This window comes from Pseudochaenichthys georgianus, chromosome 17, assembly GCF_902827115.2.
Source record: "Pseudochaenichthys georgianus chromosome 17, fPseGeo1.2, whole genome shotgun sequence".
NCBI classification, from domain to species: Eukaryota; Metazoa; Chordata; class Actinopteri; order Perciformes; family Channichthyidae; genus Pseudochaenichthys; species Pseudochaenichthys georgianus.
Window position 1 is genome coordinate 13,895,965 of NC_047519.1, and position 19,127 is coordinate 13,915,091.

The 19,127-nt window shown below is 41.0% G+C and overlaps 1 protein-coding gene across 1 annotated transcript; it reads left to right on the forward strand.

Moving 5' to 3' along the window:
- Positions 1-6,600: 6,600 nt before the first annotated feature.
- On the forward strand, positions 6,601-17,309 carry LOC117462559 (zinc finger protein 721-like). The gene is made up of 14 exons (XM_071206389.1): positions 6,601-6,751; positions 7,342-7,544; positions 8,211-8,303; positions 8,392-8,484; positions 8,606-8,716; positions 8,826-8,958; positions 9,589-10,984; positions 11,311-11,321; positions 12,660-12,865; positions 12,971-13,063; positions 13,367-13,462; positions 13,630-13,740; positions 14,432-14,561; positions 14,653-17,309. Exons 1-14 carry the CDS (start codon positions 6,748-6,750, stop codon positions 16,521-16,523), a joined length of 4,551 nt encoding a protein of 1,516 aa, XP_071062490.1. The 5' UTR covers positions 6,601-6,747; the 3' UTR covers positions 16,524-17,309.
- Positions 17,310-19,127: the final 1,818 nt, after the last annotated feature.

Consider the following 19,127-nt stretch of genomic DNA (forward strand, 5'->3'; position numbering starts at 1 on the left):
TTTTTGGTTTTTCCAACTCTCACTACAGTCCACATTGTTGGAAGACGTGTTTTGGATTATTGAGAAAATGTTTGCAAGGTTTATTACGTGTAAACACTTACACTGCCATAAGCGTATTAACATTGGTGTACCAGAATCCAACATTCAAAACTGCAAGTGCGCAGTGTCCCTCCATTTTCATATGAGGAAACAGTTGGCTGATTTGACCTCATACAAGGCAGGCGCTGTTAAATCTCGCTCTCTGAGCCCATTTGTATAAAAAAACAGAACAGATGTACAAAAACCTCTGTATCTCCATGGCTGTCTGTCTCTTTGAATGCATCACTCTTTAAAGCATGAATTTGTCTATAATGCATATTTGAATACAGTACAACAACATAGCTTAGAGCTGTGATGATTGATATGTAAGCTAGAAGAGGCTAACACACAAATAAATACCATGCAGTAATGCTGCTGCATGATAAGCTACCAACATAGTCCTGGAAAATTATAATAAATAGTGCCCAGTCGTAAAAAAGAGAATAAAAACATAACAATATTTGGAATATTTAAGGAATGTGTGTGTATTTCCCTTCTCTTAAAATGTCCTCTTCAAGACATCAGTGACTTGTAATATTATATGGTTTGTCGTGTTCATAGATTTCACTTAATAGTTAATAGTTGAGCACTCCCACATTTTCAGTTTGGAAAAAATCACCAAGGGTGCCAATTTGGATTTAGCCCCAAAGAGATTTCCTCTCTCTGGTTGTCGGGGTGGTCAAATCCAACTCTGACCAGCTGGGATAGAGGGATAATCTGTGTGTAAAAAAAATCACTTGTTTTAATTACACACTCACAGACACACAAATGCACGCACTCTTTCTCTTTCGCTCTCTCTTTCTTTCATACACACACACACACACACACACAAATGCACATACAGTACACGTGTGGACATACATTAACACAACTATGCAAACACACACTATACTTCCCCATCTATCCTCATAATAGACAGCTGCTTACTTTGAATATCATTTGGATTTGTGCATGAAATGCCAGAAAAATGTGACTTGACTGAATGTGACTTAGTAATTGATCTGATTTTTAAGCGTTTGGACATGTGGCGGAGATTAAAGCTTCATCAGAGAGAGCAAACATTTTTAAAAAGATTAAAAAGGCACTATGTCTAATTACAAAATGCAGCAGTGAAACACAGCAATGTCAACGTAATGCATTACAAATAGTCTACATATTATGTAGACATGCTAAACTCTAATAAAAAAGACATTTCATGTATTGCATGTTCTATCTGTGGCAAATTCAAATAACATTTAGATAAAGAGGATCATGAGTCACATTGTGTCGCGTCATCATCAGTCAAAGAGATAAATGGGAATTTAATTCTTTATTTCTACTAAACATGACACACTCTCTTTTACATACAAAATCAGGAATTATTTTTATAAAAATACAAATGTTATAAATATACTGAGGATGACAAAAAATTACAATCCAGTAATTGGGACACTCTATTTAAGGTTTAATAAAATTCTACTTCAACTCAGCATTTCGTCTGCCCTGGATGTTAGCTGTAAGCTTCCTTGGGGAACATGTAAACCCTGTGCTGCTAGGTGGCTGATGGTGGTACAAATCGAGGTTGGCTTCACAAAAAGGGCTGAGAATCTGAGTCGAGGAAATAGCCTTTTTAACTACAAGAGGATCATTCTGTCACACAATAGGCACTGCAGGGATTTACTTGGTGTCATGGGCCTTAACACTGTCCAGATGGTCTGATGAAGCACTATCTAATTACTTTTCCAACGTTCCCTTTATTTCTGATGAATACTGACCGTTAGAAAGACTGCACTGCCACCACCAGGGGATTGTTGCACCTACAGCAGGGTCGGCCCTCGGCATAGGCAGTATAGGCGAATGCTAAGGGCGCATCAACCCATAGGGGGCGCCGAAAATTGGAAGAAAAAAAAAAGTTAGAAATTTAAAAAAAAAAAAAAAAATTTATTTCATAACAACACAATTTCCCGATTTTGGATCAACAAAGTACATCTTATTATCTTATACTAACAGAACTAAGCCTATATTGCGTACAGCACCCATAAACTATGGCACAGCCCCCCCCCCCCCCCAAAAATCAAGTTGAACTGCCCCAGTCCCAGTAAAAACCAAAGGTTTATGTGAAATTGTTCTTTTTTTGAAATAATGGTTTTAGTGTGCAATTATAGGTTTTAATTTTGTATTTGTATTCATTTAAAATAAATCAAACTCCCAAAAAACGTACACAGCTTCTGTGTGCTTTTATTAACATTGAAATGTACTGTGTAAGCGGCCGCGAGGGGGAGAGCTTTAGAGAGCTCTCTCCTGAAAGACTGAGAGGCTCTGATAACCTCAGCTCAGTGAGGTAAAGGCACACCTTTATATGATCATTATAGTTATAAAAAAATAAGAGAACAGGTGAAAAACAGGTATAAGATACTGACAGTACAAAAAAGTTGTTAATAAACAAGAATACAGTTTGAAAGGGGAGTGATTTGTGAAATATCCATAAAGAAAAAGAAAATCTGCTTACAGTTCTGTTTCATCTGGGTGTTGAGAGATGTATCCATAGATCTCCTAATGTTGCTCTCAAAGTGCACCAGATTGATGCTTTTAACTTCAATATAAAAATAAGTCTTCCCGGGGGTGAATGCCCCCGGACCCCCCTAGAGGAGCCCCCCCCCCCACTTAAATCATGTTCAAATGGATAGGAAACTAAATACAGTTGCACACATCTTGTGTCAATATCTTTGTTTTTGTGGTCATGCCACAACCATGATCGTGCGAATCATAGTGAGTGTCTGCATTTTGGGGGGGGGGGGGCGCCAGCTAAAATCTTGCCTAGGGCGGCAAATTGGTCAGGGCCGGCCCTGACCTACAGTTACAGAATGTAATGGCAAAAATAAGCTTTAAAGTTTACTTTTAAAACGGATAAATATTCAATGCATAGTTAATTTAAAAAAAGGAGGTAAACAAACATTTGTGTATCTTTGATGATTTACTAGGTGTTTAAGATTTTCTGAGCTCACAAAGTGAAAAAATAATCCTCATTCTTTTGAGGTCATACATAAAATACATACGTATCATCATCATTGTTATTGTTTTAATTGTTACCTACACTGTAGACAAATAGACAATGCCATACGTGTAGGTCCTACACTCCTACAGTATGGCATTGTCTATTTTTCTCATGGATGTATGGAGGCGGGGCCTCATTCATTCCTATGAGAGTTGCTCAATGGCGCATGATGACAAAATGGCCCAACTTTTGAGCGAAACGTCACAGATTACCCGGCATGCCTGAGAAGTACCTGTATGTGCACTCATAGAGCATGAGCAACTTTAACCACGCCTGTCACTACCCGATCCGTTGTCAGTACCAGATGTGTTCGGGGTACCAGATGTGTTCGGGTGTATTTCCGTCGCTTCTGTCATCCGTCATATCTGTCTACTCACCTCCCTCTGCTCCCAGCGCTCTGCTGCCACACACCGGCCGTCTGCGGAACTGCAGCCGGAGGAACTCGGTACAGTTTGTTATGTGTATGTACTTGTGCACATAAATAATGTTTCTAATTATTTACAATTAAAATATATATATATTCTGCGTTACTTTAGCCAACACTTTTATAAGGCCACGAGATTAGATAATTACGAAATGTGTAGATAGAATACATATCTTTCAGGTTGTTATTTTGTCATTGTTTAATGTTTTATTTATCTTTTAGTATTTTTATATAGTATCTGAACTTTGGAGAGGAGTTGGGAGACACACGATACATTAAATCACATCTACAGATCAAGACGAAGTGAATGGAAGTACTCCTAGCGTGAACATGTTTGTGAAAACGTGTGCAAAGTCTCCGAAAATCCTAATAATAAGCTCATATTTGAATTCCCCATAAAAAAAACACATCATTCAGTAAAAACAAGGCACCACTGATCATCTGCTCCCTGATCTCTCTGCGAATTGAAAGTACTTATTGCCGGAGATCGCATGCTGTGGTTTTATTAAATGGGCCAAGTGCTAGGACTGTCTTATGGAAGAAAGCTTTTAGATGTGTAACTCCACTAACATGGAACAGTCTGCAAAAATAATGGAAAATTACCAAGCTAGTACCACTACATGTTTTTAAAGCTTGGTTGGATGCTACACAATCAGATGCTGTTGGCACCTGTACATGTCGATAGATATGTTGTTCTGTTGTTTATGTTTTGCCTTTGATGTTATTCCATCCCATTTATCTCAACTCAAGTTAGTATTAAATGCAGACAACTCCAAACTCATGATATTCTCAAATGGCAAAAAGTTAACTTCTTTTCTCCCCAACATTTGTACTGTTCAAGGGACTGACATTTACATTGAAAGGGTCACTACATACACATATCTAGGTTGTATTATTGATCAGAATTTATCTTTCAAATCACACACTGAAAATGTTGTTTTAAAAATTAGGTTTCTCCGTTCAGACAAGGAAACATTTGATCTCTGCAATGTTTTTACCAGTATTGGATTCAGTATCTGCTTTACATGAATGTCTCTGACCAGTGCCTAAAGAGTTTGGATACTGTGTACCATTGAGCATTGTTTTATTACATATATATATTGTGAGTTTGGAATAAATATGCACTTTATGAAAATTATTAGTTGGTTACTGTTAGTAAAAAAACAGTAAGGTTAATACTGGATGTTTGTTACACTTGGATATGTTTTCATTGGACATTCAATTCAATGCCTTTATTTATCCAGTTAAAATCCCATTGATATCAATGATATATTTTTCAAGGGAGACCTGCAGCAGTAGGTTCCACATGAAGACATACAAACATAAACAACAGAACAACATATCTATCCACATGTACAGGTACCAACAGCATCTGATTGTGTAGCATCCAACCAAGCTTTAAAAACATGTAGTGGTACTAGCTTGGTAATTTCCCATTCTTTTTGCCGACTGTTCCATGTTAGTGGAGCTGCACATCTAAAAGATTTCTTCCATAAGACAGTCCTAGCACTTGGCACATTTAATAAAACCACAGCATGCGATCTCAGGCAATAAGTACTTTCAATTCGCAGAGAGATCAGGGAGCAGATGATCAGTGGGGCCTTGTTTTTAATGAATGATGTGTTTTTTATGGGGAATTCAAATATGAGCTTATTTTTAGGATTTTCGGAGACTTTGCACACGTTTTCACAAACATGTTCACGCTAGGAGTACTTCCAGTCGCTTCGTCTTGATCTGTAGATGTGATTTGATGTGTCGTGTGTCTCCCAACTCCTCTCCAAAGTTCAGATACTATATAAAAAGTACTATATAAAAGGTAAATAAAACATTAAACAATGACAAAATAACAACCTGAAAGATATGTATTCTATCTACACATTTCGTAATTATCTAATCTAGTGGCCTTATAAAAGTGTTGGCTGAAGTAACGCAGAATATATATATTTTTTAATTGTAAATAATTAGAAACATTATTTATGTGCACAAGTACACACACATAACAAGCTGTCCCGAGTTCCTCCGGCTGCAGTTCCGCAGACGGCCGGTGTGTGGCAGCAGAGCGCTGGGAGCAGAGGGAGGTGAGTAGACAGATATGACGGATGACGAGTGCGACGGAAATACACCCGAACATATCTGGTACCCCGAACACATCTGGTACCTACACCGGATTTATATATTAACGAGGCGGCAGTTAGCAGCTAGCTAGTAAATTATGCTACGTTACACATCAATCGTTATGTACTTTTATATTACGCAGACATCAGGATCTAGTGATATCCAAGCAACAGAGCTTCATTTAGCATGATACTTGTGTGGGTTGTACATGAAACCACTTGGTAATATATAAAAATGTATATGTTGAAGCCTGTTATGATCAATTGTGAGTTAAAACTTTATCTAAAAAGTAAAGCTGATGATGGATTACTGTGGTGGAGTTAAAATAACAATAGCCTATTTCTTTTTGAAATGTGATGGAGTAAAAGGATAGTAACTGTGACTATTCATGTTAAGTAGCCCACAAGTAACTAAAACAATTGCAAGTGCATTAAGAAGCTACAGGAACGTTAATCTACGTCGGTAATATTAACTTTATTTAATACAACATTTACGGTACTAGATTTACATCATACAGCCCATGTAGTATAATATTTTACAAATGATGAATTACAGCAAACATGTGCAATATATCCATTATTACAGCTCCTTGGGCTGGCAGTAAGGCGATATGGTCTGTTGTTATTGTGCATCCATGGGTAAAGAGAAACATTTTTACAACTTGAGGAACGAATGTTTTTAATAAGGGCTATACAAACGTTCATACTGGGTAGTTTATGTAGTTTAAAATAAATTATCCAACGAGTTACAGACCACTCTTTCCCAATGTAAGTCAAAGGGAAAAAGTGTTTCCGGGCCCAGCAACCTAAAGGAAGTGTAGTACCGCCGTTTGACCAGCACGAATATTCTCATCAGACTCCGGCGCACTTCCTGGGGGCTTGAATTTTCTACACTGCCGCCCAGTAGGTGGCCGTAAAACGCCTTTAAGCTGGTTTTCTAAACACCAACGAAGAAGAAGGAAGTGCAAACATCGAGTCGCTGAATTAGCTGTTAGAAACAATTTTTCACAGAAAGCCTCTAAGGAAAGAACATTTTCTAAATTAGAAGACATTCCTTTGCGTCAATTCAACTTGTGTAACTCTTAAAAGGGAAACAAATGGGTAAGGTTATGTGTTTTGTTGGGTTTATGTAGGATTGTTTTGGTGTTGTTAGCTTGTCTGCTAACAGCAACTTCCTAGATTTACTAAACTAATAACATTCATTTTAATTTTCCTGGAGGTGTTTTAGACACAACGCGAAAGGAAGAAGCTATTGCAGTTTACATTATATTTAATGTATTTGGTGCATGTATCCAGCAGAGGAATTACGTTTCTGAGAAATAGTTTTTTGTTTGTTTTTGGCCTTAGTTAATGTTTCACAAATGATAAAACAAAAAACGTTGGTTGGCTGCCGATAACACAACAATGGATACACCAAAAGAAAAATAATTGCACCTTTCAGGCTATAATTGGTTCAGCTTCTTCAAGTAAAGTCAAACTGAGGTTGAAGTGTTTTTTTTAACTTGTTGATGTGTTTAAAAGTTAGATTAGCCTATATGAACCGTCAGAAGCAGGTGTTTTCATCACTTTTGCTCTCAGTACATCCATTTACTAACAATAGAGAGACTGTACATTAGTTTGGATGCTTTATATTTCTGGTGTGAAAGAATATTTAAATGAAATAATGCTTCAGTCCCCTCTCCCCCTTGCAGAGGGCCCCCTGCCACTGTCCTCGCTCAGGCTCCTGGTTCCACCACTGAGGATGATGATGGCTGTGATGTGGAAGGTGGTTCGTCTGAGAGACATAATGCATTATGGGAAAGTGGAGGAGTTTGTTTCCTTGGTGACTGAAGCCATCCCTGACATCTTTACAGAGAGACAGATGAGACTGCTCACTCTGGGCCTAAGATCTAAGGCAAGTGATTCACATGGACTATACTTTTTTTTAATTTAAATAAAGTAGTTTTTTGCAGATCCATGCTGGAAAAAGTTACACTTCACAAATGATCATGTTAAACCTTTTTGTATTGTTGGTGTTTGTCTGATTGCTGTTGTTGGTTACATACATTTTTGTAAAAGTATTTTAGTCTTTATAATTGTTCTTTAGATAAGATTCCGTTTTCATTTCATGACTTTAATTAATGCAGTTAATCTTTTCTAGAGGCTGCATCTAACTAACTACTTTTGTTTATCAATAAAACTAGAAAAAAATCTAGATATTTACTTTAATATAATAATTATACATTTTATATATCAAGCGCTTTATAAAGATCTCGAAGCCTCTTTACAGAGGTAAAAAAGATAAGATACAAATAAATATGATAGAAATAGAGACAAAAAAGAGGAAATCTCTACATTTAAGCATTTTTTTCTGTTCTTTTTGCATGAAAATGTACTTATTTACTTCATTTACTTACTTCATTTCATTTATCCTCTTCAGATAATAAAAGCTTATTGGAAATGCTTTATGTTTTGCACCTTTTCTTAATTTTATTATTTCTTTATTGTTGTTTGTAGCTACAATTATGGGATTCTGGATGTCCCCTAATTGTTAATAACTCCTGTTAACATCTTTCACCAGATGATGTTACAGATATTAAGTTCTGAAAAGCCAGAGGACTTCACAGATGTTAAAACACGTTTGGACAGCCTGATGCCATCTACCTCAAAACTGGTGCGTGACTTTTTAAATCACCGACATTCAAATGTTGTCTGTATAAGAATGTTCTGCTAATTCTATATGTGTTTATATTACTTTAAAGGTGCATCCAGGAAATGAAGCGATGGAATCCAACTTTGTCAAGCTTATTCAGAGACTCCTGGACGACCCAAAAGGGAGAGAGCACTTCCTCAAGGTGTGATTCTGCTTTCACCCTTCGTTAGTTTTGACATGAAAAGTAGCAATTTGCTTGAATGGTCAAATAGTATCTAGGTGTTATATATCCATGCTTATGGTTTAAATGTTCCTCTTCACAGAATGTGTTTCCGGTGGAGTATGGGTCTGACTTTGACACAGCTCTGGAGACGGTGTTTTGTGAGTTCTTCACCAGACTGGATAAGTTGCTGCTTATACCAGACTTTAAGCAGGTAAATAAAATAACGTACGCCATAAAATTGCACTTAATAAAATAATTTTCAGGTTTTGGTTGTCTGGTTCAAGCCTGTTAAAATAATACTTATTTTTTCATTGATAAAGACAGAAATATTGATTGGTGACACACCCTCTGCGCTGGAAGAGTCCATGCAGTGTGCATCCAAAGCCGATGACCTCAAAGTACTGCTTAGAAGCAAGGCCCATCTTAGTCAAATGTACACAATGGATACCAGTGGTAAGTCAGTGTGCCCGGGATACAACCATTTTTAATGTACAAAATAGTGCCTCAAACAAACTGTCAATTAACTAAAGATCAATCCATAAGACATTTCTCAAGCACAAACTAGTGTTCATTTAGATTAATGATTATTCCGCGGATTCTTGTTTAGATTAATGATTCATCGTTTTGTCTAGAAAATGTCTAAACATGTATAGATATAGATACTTTAAAGGGATGCTTTCGGGGGTTTCCCTTTCCTGTACAGTGTTATATAGGTTTTTGTGACCCCCCCTGCCTGAAACGCCTCCATCTGACTCCTTTGTTTACTTTTGTAACATAGTGATATCACTATGTCACCCTTGCGCTTCTATTGGCTAGCACTCCAACATTGTACATGATAGGCTAAGGGGCGGGACATCTCTAAGCGGTTGACCATTCACAACAGGGCCGACTGGGCTCTGGTTTCAGACAGAGGGTGAAAAGAGGTGCTGCTGCACAGGCAGTATGAGAACAAGTAAGAGCTTTTTGAACATTAAAGCATGGAGACATGTCACAGTAGAGGCACAAATAAACCTGAAAATGTCCTTTTTCAATGAAAGAAATGCAAATAAATAATCCTCACTTTTTTTTTCTCTTTCCATACAGTGCCCTCGTCCTCGGAGCAGCTACTCTTTTCGTCATTATCTTTCCCTCCTTCACTGCCAGAGACAAACGCTCAAGACCTAGAATCTAATACACAAACATTTCTGGAGCAAGAAGAATCTGAGGCTATCTCTCTTCAAGACGCATTAAATATGGAGATACAGGATGTGATATGGCCATCTGAGGATGACGTCATCATTCTAGAGAGCAGCAATGCAGGACAAACAACAGGAGGGAAATGCAGCGACAGCGTTCCTGATGCTCTCACTTTGGAGGAGTATGATAATGAAGCTTCAGGCAGCTTCCATTCTCCCTCTACATCTGCCAATAGTCCCGCGTCGTCCAGTTCAATGATTGCCCCTCCACGGCAGAGAGTTGCACACAAATGCAGTCATTGTGGAAAATGCTTCATTTACCGCTACAAACTCCTGGAGCATCAGAGGCTGCACACCGGAGAAAACCCTTACAAGTGCTCTCAGTGTGGGAAGTCCTTCAGAAGGAGCTGTGACATGTCGTCTCACAGGCGGACACAGTGCACACAAGCTGCTTATATATGCCTTAAATGTGGGGATAGCTTTCAATCACTAAAGGACAAATTAAGACACCGGTGTGGCCGCATCGTCCAATGGTTTGACTGTTCTCAGTGCGGTAAAAGCTTTAAAAAAATGCACTTGCTGAATAAGCATGAGCGGACCCACACAAAGATCTGCAACTTCACGTGCAAACCGTCTGGGCAGGAGTACCCCAGTATGAGTGAGATGAGGAGCAACCAGAAGAGTCATCCTCCCAAGATTTCCAAACAGTGCAAGCGATGTGGGGAAATGTTCAGCTCTGTCGCCCGTTTGACAAAGCATGAGCTGCGCCACAAGAAACAGGACCAAAAGATTTGTGGGGAATGTGGCAAAGCTTTCAAGAGCAAATATGAAGTGTCTCTTCACATGCGCTGTCACACAGGTGAGAGGCCGTTTCAGTGCACGTACTGCGGCAAAGGTTTCTCCAGATCGGGTAACCTGAAGATACACTTAAGGATCCACACGGGAGAGAAACCATATCTTTGCTCTGACTGTGGCAAGGGTTGTATGTCAGCCGGCGATCTGCAGATACACAGACGCATCCACACAGGGGAAAGACCATACAAGTGCACTGACTGTGGGAAGGGATTCACCACCGCAAGCAACTTGACAGTTCATATGCGGGGTCACACTGGAGAGCGCCCTTACATCTGTTCCATATGTGGACAAGGGTGTATTACTGGCACAGTATTAAAAATACATACTTTAAAACATACTGGTTTTAAACCCTACCCTTGTCATATATGTGCAAAGGCGTACACAAACCTCACTCACCTGAAGAGACACTTGAAAAAAACTCACAATGTAGTGCAAAACCAGACTGTCTAATTGAATAGAGTAGCCTACCATATGCCACTTTTAGCAAATTAATGTGTTTTCCATGCAACTAGCCTGGACTCATTTTTGTGATACGTTTATAAACTTGGTTTTCACTCCATCTCTAAGTAAGGACTATGTTTTTAAAAGATGTTGTCCTGGCTGTTTCATTTACCTGTGTTGTTGGATCTGTTCACATTGTAGCCTACCGTGTACAATTACATTTGTGTTTCAAATTTTGTTCTGTGAATCTGTCAAACATGTTTTAAATTGTCTCTAAGAAAACAGAGTAAAAATTGCTACTAAGTGTATGGAAGTTCCCTGTGTTTGTGTCTAGCTGCAACATTCGTACTTAAACCCAACATGAAACCACTTGAACAATATTAACATTTATAAAAAAAAAAAATGAGACGACCAATAGATAATTCACCAAGAAATAAAGTTCCTGTAATCTTGACAAGCTGAAACACAGAGACTGCTCACTCTGAGCCTATGAGTAAACACATTTATTAAAAACATTTTACATTAGAATTATAAGGGATGCAGGAAAACAGTTTTTCAAATTGAAACATTACTTTAAAGATGTAGTTATATGATTGTCCGTAGAGGCGGTGCGTCTCATTTTGCAATAGAGAGAATATGAATGTCCCTATCCGGGCTGCCCCGTGATGCAAAACGAACCTCTCTGCTAAGAGCGCGCAGCTAACGCTCCCAGGATGAACAGCGTGTTTCAGGAAGAAGTTGGCGCCTGAAGCCGTGTATGCGGTTAGCTAGCACGCTAACCGAAAGTATGCATGATAGCACACTTAATAATTTTTCTTTCCAACGTTATACGATCATTCCAAAATGAACGACGCAGGTATGTATTAGCTTGCTAGGCTCGGTAAAACTGTGTGTATATCACTTGTGCGGCTAGCAGAATAGCCATAGCGCAGGATTAGCCGAGGCATAGCAGGCCTTGTCTAATCCCTGGAACACGAATTGTTTTTCCCAATAATGAGCCGGTTTTACCACACATCAGCGGCCTTGTGGCTAGTCTGGTGATACTAGTGTACGCTTGGTCACAACAAGCAAATATGTATTGTTAGGTATATTTACTGTCGAAAACGCAACCCAACTGTTAGGTACTTGTGACTGATAGTTAGCCGGATAATTAGCGTAATTTGACATATTACTGAGGTGATGCTAACAGCTAGCTGTTTGCAAATTGTTTATGTTTAACTACTCTCTATACGTTATCTCATTTGCCATTTCGCGCAGCGACGGGTGCATTGTAAACGCATTGCATGTGTTTATTTTAGCATTTAAGGAACATCCTAACGATCAAAGCTGTAACATGCATTGGGTGGTAGAAGTCAGATGTATGCACACAGCCGTGGTGCGTTAGATAATGCACCCTCCAGGGCTGTATACCACACTAGCCAGTGCATCTCAGGGATGGGGTGCTGCACTGATAAGGAAAGACATTTTTTGTTTCAAATTAGCACTAGTGTATTCCCCTTCCACTTTAATATAAATACATATATCAAACCGGATATTAATTACAGCCGACATCTTCTACATAGTCAAAGTACAATATATTTAACATTAAAAGTGACTTATTATGACGTAATTATCAGCAGTTTCAGAACAAGGTTCCCAAATAGTTTTATGGTTTGTTTGACTCAAACTATTTTTCTAATTTAGAAGAGTTCAGTGTCCCCCTTTCCTCGCTGGCGCTCCTGGTCCCACCACTTCGCCTGATGTCAGCAGTGATGTGGGAAGTTGTTCGCCAACGAAACATAAAGCACTATGGGAAACTGGAGGAGTTTGTGACCATGGTAACAGATGCAGTTCCTGAGCTGATGAGTAAACGGGAAGGGAGACTGCTCTCACTTGGCCTGAGGGCAAGGGTAAGTGTTTTGAAATGTGTATAACATCATGTGTTTAATGAGAACTATTCAAATGAGATAGGGTTATCATGAAAACATTATATTCACAATTGAAATGTCCTCCAGACAACTCTTGAGCTGTTGCGTTCTGAACACCCTGAAGATCTCAAGGCTGTTGAGAGCCACTTGAACCGAATCCGAACTTCTTGCATTGAGGAGGTGAGTGTTTTGGTTGCAGCACTGAAAGGATAAGACAACTAAATCAATACATAACAGCATAAACCCATTATGTAGCTGTTTTGATAATTAATTAATAGTTTGACTAAATATTTTAAGCAAAAATGTTGAAACAGTGACTGGTTCAGACTGCTCATTTCATGCTTTTTATGTATTAATAGTTAGTAGGAAATCTGATATCATTTGGTTGTTTGAATCTTGGTTGGACGAACTGCACTCGTTTTTCTTTGTAGACGGTTCCTATTGTTTCTATAATCTGACTGTGTTTTTTGTTTTCTGACCCAGACAAATGATCCTGTCATTGAAGCACCAGAGGCAAACTTTATGAAGCTGGTGCAAGGCCTCATTGAAGACACGGATGGCAGAGAACACTTCCTCAAGGTCAAATGTTATGTCATTTACAAAGTGCTCTTAACTCAATTGTTATAAATTCATTTCCTAATCACAATTTCACCAAACAAAACCGAGGAGATGTTGATCTTTCCTGTCCGATTCTAAAGGAGTTTGCCATGTGCTGAGGGTGCCACTTTTTGTTTTCTATGTAACAGAATGTGTTTCCAGTGGAGTATGGCCCTGATTTCGACACGGCACTGGAGACTCTGGTTTGTGAGTTTTTCACCAGACTGGAGGAGCTGCTGCCAATCCCTGATTTCAAACAGGTACTAAGAGGATTAGATAAATAAAAAGTAACCTTGCACGGCAGCTGGATTCTTACAATATTGAATGATCACATGAACATCGATCTTGTCAGTAGGGCATGGATATAAATAAGCCCACATGTCTCAATTACCAAATCGATTCATTTAAAGGGTATTATACATCTAACCACATGTACAAATCCATCCTTACTTTCCTTTATTCTTTCAAACCTATCTCTACGACCTACAGAGCTCAGCTTGAAACGCTCAACCGACCAAAAAGAAGCAAATTTGAGACATGTAGCCCTGGCCAGCTTTGCATTTCACATTACAAAAATTGCAGCAACCATTGTTTGCATCTAGTTTTAAACATGCAAGTGCTTTGGGCCCTGCATTCACTGAGAATCTGCTGCGACATTATCCTGCTCTCTTTCACTGCCGCGTATCTCACCCAGATGCGCTCTCAGGCAAAGAAATACGCTACCCTTAAAAGTAAAGTACAGACTACAATGCTTAAACGTATACTTGTCAAGCTTCAAGTACTGCATATCTGTCCATACAACTATAGTCTGGGAAAATTGACGCCTAGCTATGGGCATGGTTTTTATGACACAGAGAGGCGTCTGTGGTGCATGTGGTGCCTCAAAATGAATCAGGAGACCTGTCATCTTGTGTTTGAAAATGCTTCCTTTTTTGGGCCTCCCTTGTATAGACGGCATCCTGGATCAGCGGCGCCCCCTCTGTCCTAGAAGAGTACATGCAGTGTGTCTCAAATGGAGACGACATTAAATTTCTTCTCCAGAGCAAACAGTGCCACGGGAAACTGGCTAAGAGTACAATCGGTACGTGCACAATTTACATTTGCTAAGAACTAGTTGACATACAGTTTTTGAATTGAAGATTTTTGTTAACAATTTGTTTCCCTCCCTGCAGCTCCATTCCCGCCAGATGATCTTCTCATTCCCTCTCTGTCTCTTCCTCCATCGCTTGAAGTGGCCATCTCTTCCCACCCGAGTGGTTGTGACGACGAAAATAATGACGTTCCTCAGATTGTCATGTTCGATGAAGAACTGTCCACAAACCCTTCCACCTCGACAGACTTTCCCGAATCCCCAAAAAGGACTGATATGTTACCGTCCCCTCGCAGGAGACAATCAGGGCTGCACAAATGTCCAGAGTGTAACAAATGTTTCAAGCACCACTCCGTTCTCACCGAGCACCAGAGGGTCCACAGTGGGCTGCAGCCCTACAACTGCTCGGAGTGCGGGAGGGCTTTCAGGACAGCCACTCTGCTAGCCGGTCACAGGCTACGGAAATGCAAAAACGCCGCTTATCTGTGCATCAAATGTGGGAACAGTTTTCCGACCTCACTGGACAAATTCCGACACCACTGCCCAAAACGTGGCCGTAGCTACGATTGTGGACACTGCGGAAAGAGTTTTCAAAAGTCCAGCAGTTTGAAGGAACACCTGCTGACTCACGTCCAAAGCCGCCTTTTCAAGTGCAGTCATTGCGGGGTAGGTTTTTCAGGAATCGGTGACTTGAAGTATCACCAACAGGTAGATCATGACAAGCCTTATCAGTGTAAGCAATGTGGGAAGAGCTTCATCTCCTCCAAGTGTCTGACCAAACATCAGCAACGACACGAAGAGGGCGGAGAAATGGAGAGTGTCAAATTAATGAGCGGAGGAAAACACAGGAAGAGTGGCTCCGCCCATCGGACTTCCTCCTCATCGATGTCCTCCAGGAAATCCTCGAAAGCTGCATACCCGCGAGGACGAGTCACGCATAACTGTCCACTGTGTGGAAGAAGCTTTAAGTACCGTTTCGAGTTCCTCGAGCACCAGAGGTTCCACACCGCGGTGAAGCCTTACAGATGCTCGCAGTGTGGCAAAGCCTTTCGCACGGAGGCTCACCTCTCCAGGCACAGGAAGAGGAAGTGTAAAAATGCGTCCCACATTTGCACCAAGTGTGGGTGTCAGTTCAGGTCCCTCCACGAGCGGGTCAGACATCAGTGCGTCCAGCTGCTGACCAAATACGAGTGCTCTCATTGTGGGAAGACCTTCAAGATGGCCCACCTGCTGAGGAACCATCAGATGAGCGAACACCAGCTTCCCTACAGCGCCAACCATCGCTTCAGGTGCAGATACTGCGACGAGACGTTCCCCGGCATCAGCGAGCTCAAATACCATCAGAGGGTTGACCACGAGAAACCCTATCAGTGTCAAGAGTGCGGCAAGTGTTTCCTGTCTGAGAAATGCCTGGCCAACCACGAGCTCCGACACAACGACGACCGACCGGAGAGCTGCCTGGTGTGCGGCCGCGGCTTCAGGAACCGCTATGACTTGAAGCAGCACATGCGCACTCACACGGGGGAGCGGCCGTACCAGTGCACTCACTGTTCGCAGTGTTTCTCCACAGCGGGGGGGCTACGGAGCCACACCAGGGTTCACACGGGAGAGAAGCCGCACGTTTGCCCAGATTGCGGTAAGGCTTTCTCCCAAATGGGTGCAATGCGCACGCACAGGCTCACGCACACGGGAGAAAGGCCTTTCAAGTGCACAGTGTGCGGCAAAGGTTTCACAATGGCACACAAAGTGACTGTTCACATGCGCGTGCACACAGGGGAGCGCCCGTACGTTTGCACGCAGTGCGGGAAAGCCTTCTCAGATGGAAGTGTGCTGAAGCAGCACATGCTCAACCACTCAGGGGTGAGACCGTACCACTGCCAGATCTGTCCCAAGACCTACACCTGTCTGAACCACCTGAGGAGGCACCTGAAGAGCCACTCCAACATGAGCTGAGCAGAACCACCTGAGGAGGCACCTGAAGAGCCACTCCAACATGAGCTGAGCAGAACCACCTGAGGAGGCACCTGAAGAGCCACTCCAACATGAGCTGAGCAGAACCACCTGAGGAGGCACCTGAAGAGCCACTCCAACATGAACTGAGCAGAACCAGCTGAGGAGGCACCTGAAGAGCCACTCCAACATGAGCTGAGCAGAACCAGCTGAGGAGGCACCTGAAGAGCCACTCCAACATGAACTGAGCAGAACCAGCTGAGGAGGCACCTGAAGAGCCACTCCAACATGAGCTGAGCAGAACCACCTGAGGAGGCACCTGAAGAGCCACTCCAACATGAACTGAGCAGAACCAGCTGAGGAGGCACCTGAAGAGCCACTCCAACATGAGCTGAGCAGAACCACCTGAGGAGGCACCTGAAGAGCCACTCCAACATGAGCTGAGCAGAACCAGCTGAGGAGGTACCTGAAGAGCCACTCCAACATGAGCTGAGCAGAACCAGCTGAGGAGGCACCTGAAGAGCCACTCCAACATGAGCTGAGCAGAACCAGCTGAGGAGGCACCTGAAGAGCCACTCCAACATGAACTGAGCAGAACATTTCACACATTCACACCATTTGGCAGTTAGACTGCTACAGTTACAAAGGACCAAGCAATACGTGAAGGAACATAAAATGATGCTGTTTAAATTGAGGTGAAATGTTTCCTCTTCTCTGTAAAGTAAATGTAGTCACATTACCCAATTGTGAAGGACTTTTTGAGCATTTAAAGGAATAGTTTGACCTTTTTGGGAAATCCACTGACTAATAATTATTTAGATAATCACATGAGAAGATTTATACCACTATTAGACTGTAAGCAAAGATAGATGACATTAGGGCTACCCTCAAGTGAAGCCAAAGCATCTTTATCTCCCCCAAATCTACAGTACAGACTATAAACCCTCCATGTTACTGCACTATAAAGTCAAAACATACTTCAAATACAATATTCCCAAAGATAGTTTCTGTCTTTGTAGGTAGTTCTTGTCACACAACGTGCATTCAGGTGTGGATCTTTCTGATTTATATTCAGTTATTTGATGCTATTAAAAGGGAGTGACATCATGATAGACAACTGTGATTGACAGCTTGTCTGAGTAAAGGGAGCAAGGCTACAGGCAAGGTAACAACGTGTACATTTCATAATTAAAGTATTTATAGCGATAATAAGGTTAGTTATCATATCAGCCAAACGGGTGCTAACATATCAGCTAGGTGGTTTATGCTAACAAACTGTGGCCCTGCTCAATACTGCGCAGAGTCCATCCCCCAATTATATTTTTGGTTAAGAGACGTGTTGTCTATATATACATAAACTCTATGATGCCACTTTTCAGATAAAGTGGTATCAATCTTCTCTAACGTGGTAAGAATTAAAGTATTTCCTTTACGTTAGCACATACTCTTTCTTTCCCCTCAATCCGCACCAGACTGAATTAATTTTGACCAACAGTTTCTTATGCATGAATATGTTTGGATAATATTCCAGATATTATTTCGGTGAATGTGCAGAAACTGTAATATTGGTGAAAATATATTTTTGCAAAGGCGTTGGCTGTAAATATACTGAGATAAATGTGTGCGTGCCTGAGAGGTTCAATGGTTTATTTCAACATGAAATAACTTTATTCCTGCAGGCCTTTCATCTCACCCAATTATGGTTTGCAAGGTTCATGAATTGCACATTAAATTCCCGTGGTAGTACCTTGTGTTTGTTGATACAATTGTGTTAAACAAAGGAAAAATGGTGGAAGTTGCAACGGGAAATTTGAAACTGCATTTGCTTTCTGAATAAACGTTTCACTAGATGGCAGCAGATAACCAGTAACATCTCCCCCTTACATTAAGAATGGCATTAATCAAGAATCATCTGCTTCTCTGCCGGCTCTAGACGATTAAAATATGTCTGAGAGACGAGAGATTGATAAGGGACTACAGCAGGGGAAGTTGGCCCGGCCCATTTCCTGTCATTAGCCTAATTTGGAGGGGTTTGGTATTCTGATTAGCTAGCAATTTCCTGATGTTTTGACTGGCGCCGAGCAGTATCTGAAGTGGTTTAAACCAAAACAAGTCCTCGCTTTGTGGTGAGTTTTCACAGTGCCATTCAGCCCCAACAGTGAAGTTTAAACTGGACCACCACTGTTTCCAGTTACCTTGTCAGCATATGTGCACTTACGTCATAGCGTTACAGACCCAGCGTGATTAATCTCTTCCATCTGTGCTGTACTGACTTTCATGTTTTTCGCTGGAAGAAAGAGGCTTCCCCCCCCCCCCCCTCATTTCCCCCTTGTGTTTCATCTCATCCATGTTTTTTCATTTGCATGAATCATATTCTCTTAAACAAACCAAAAGATGTGCCATTCACAGGGAGATGAATGATGTGGAGGCTCGTTAAATGTTGCAAGATGTTAAAGACCACACTATTCCGTCTCTCTCTGCCTCAGAACCGCTACTAATCTCCTCCACTGAACATCGGGATCCTGTGGAAACTCACTCTGCATCCTGTGCCTGGGACATTATGCAGAGCATGCTCTCAGATTTAGGAAGCATAGGAGTTCTCCTTTT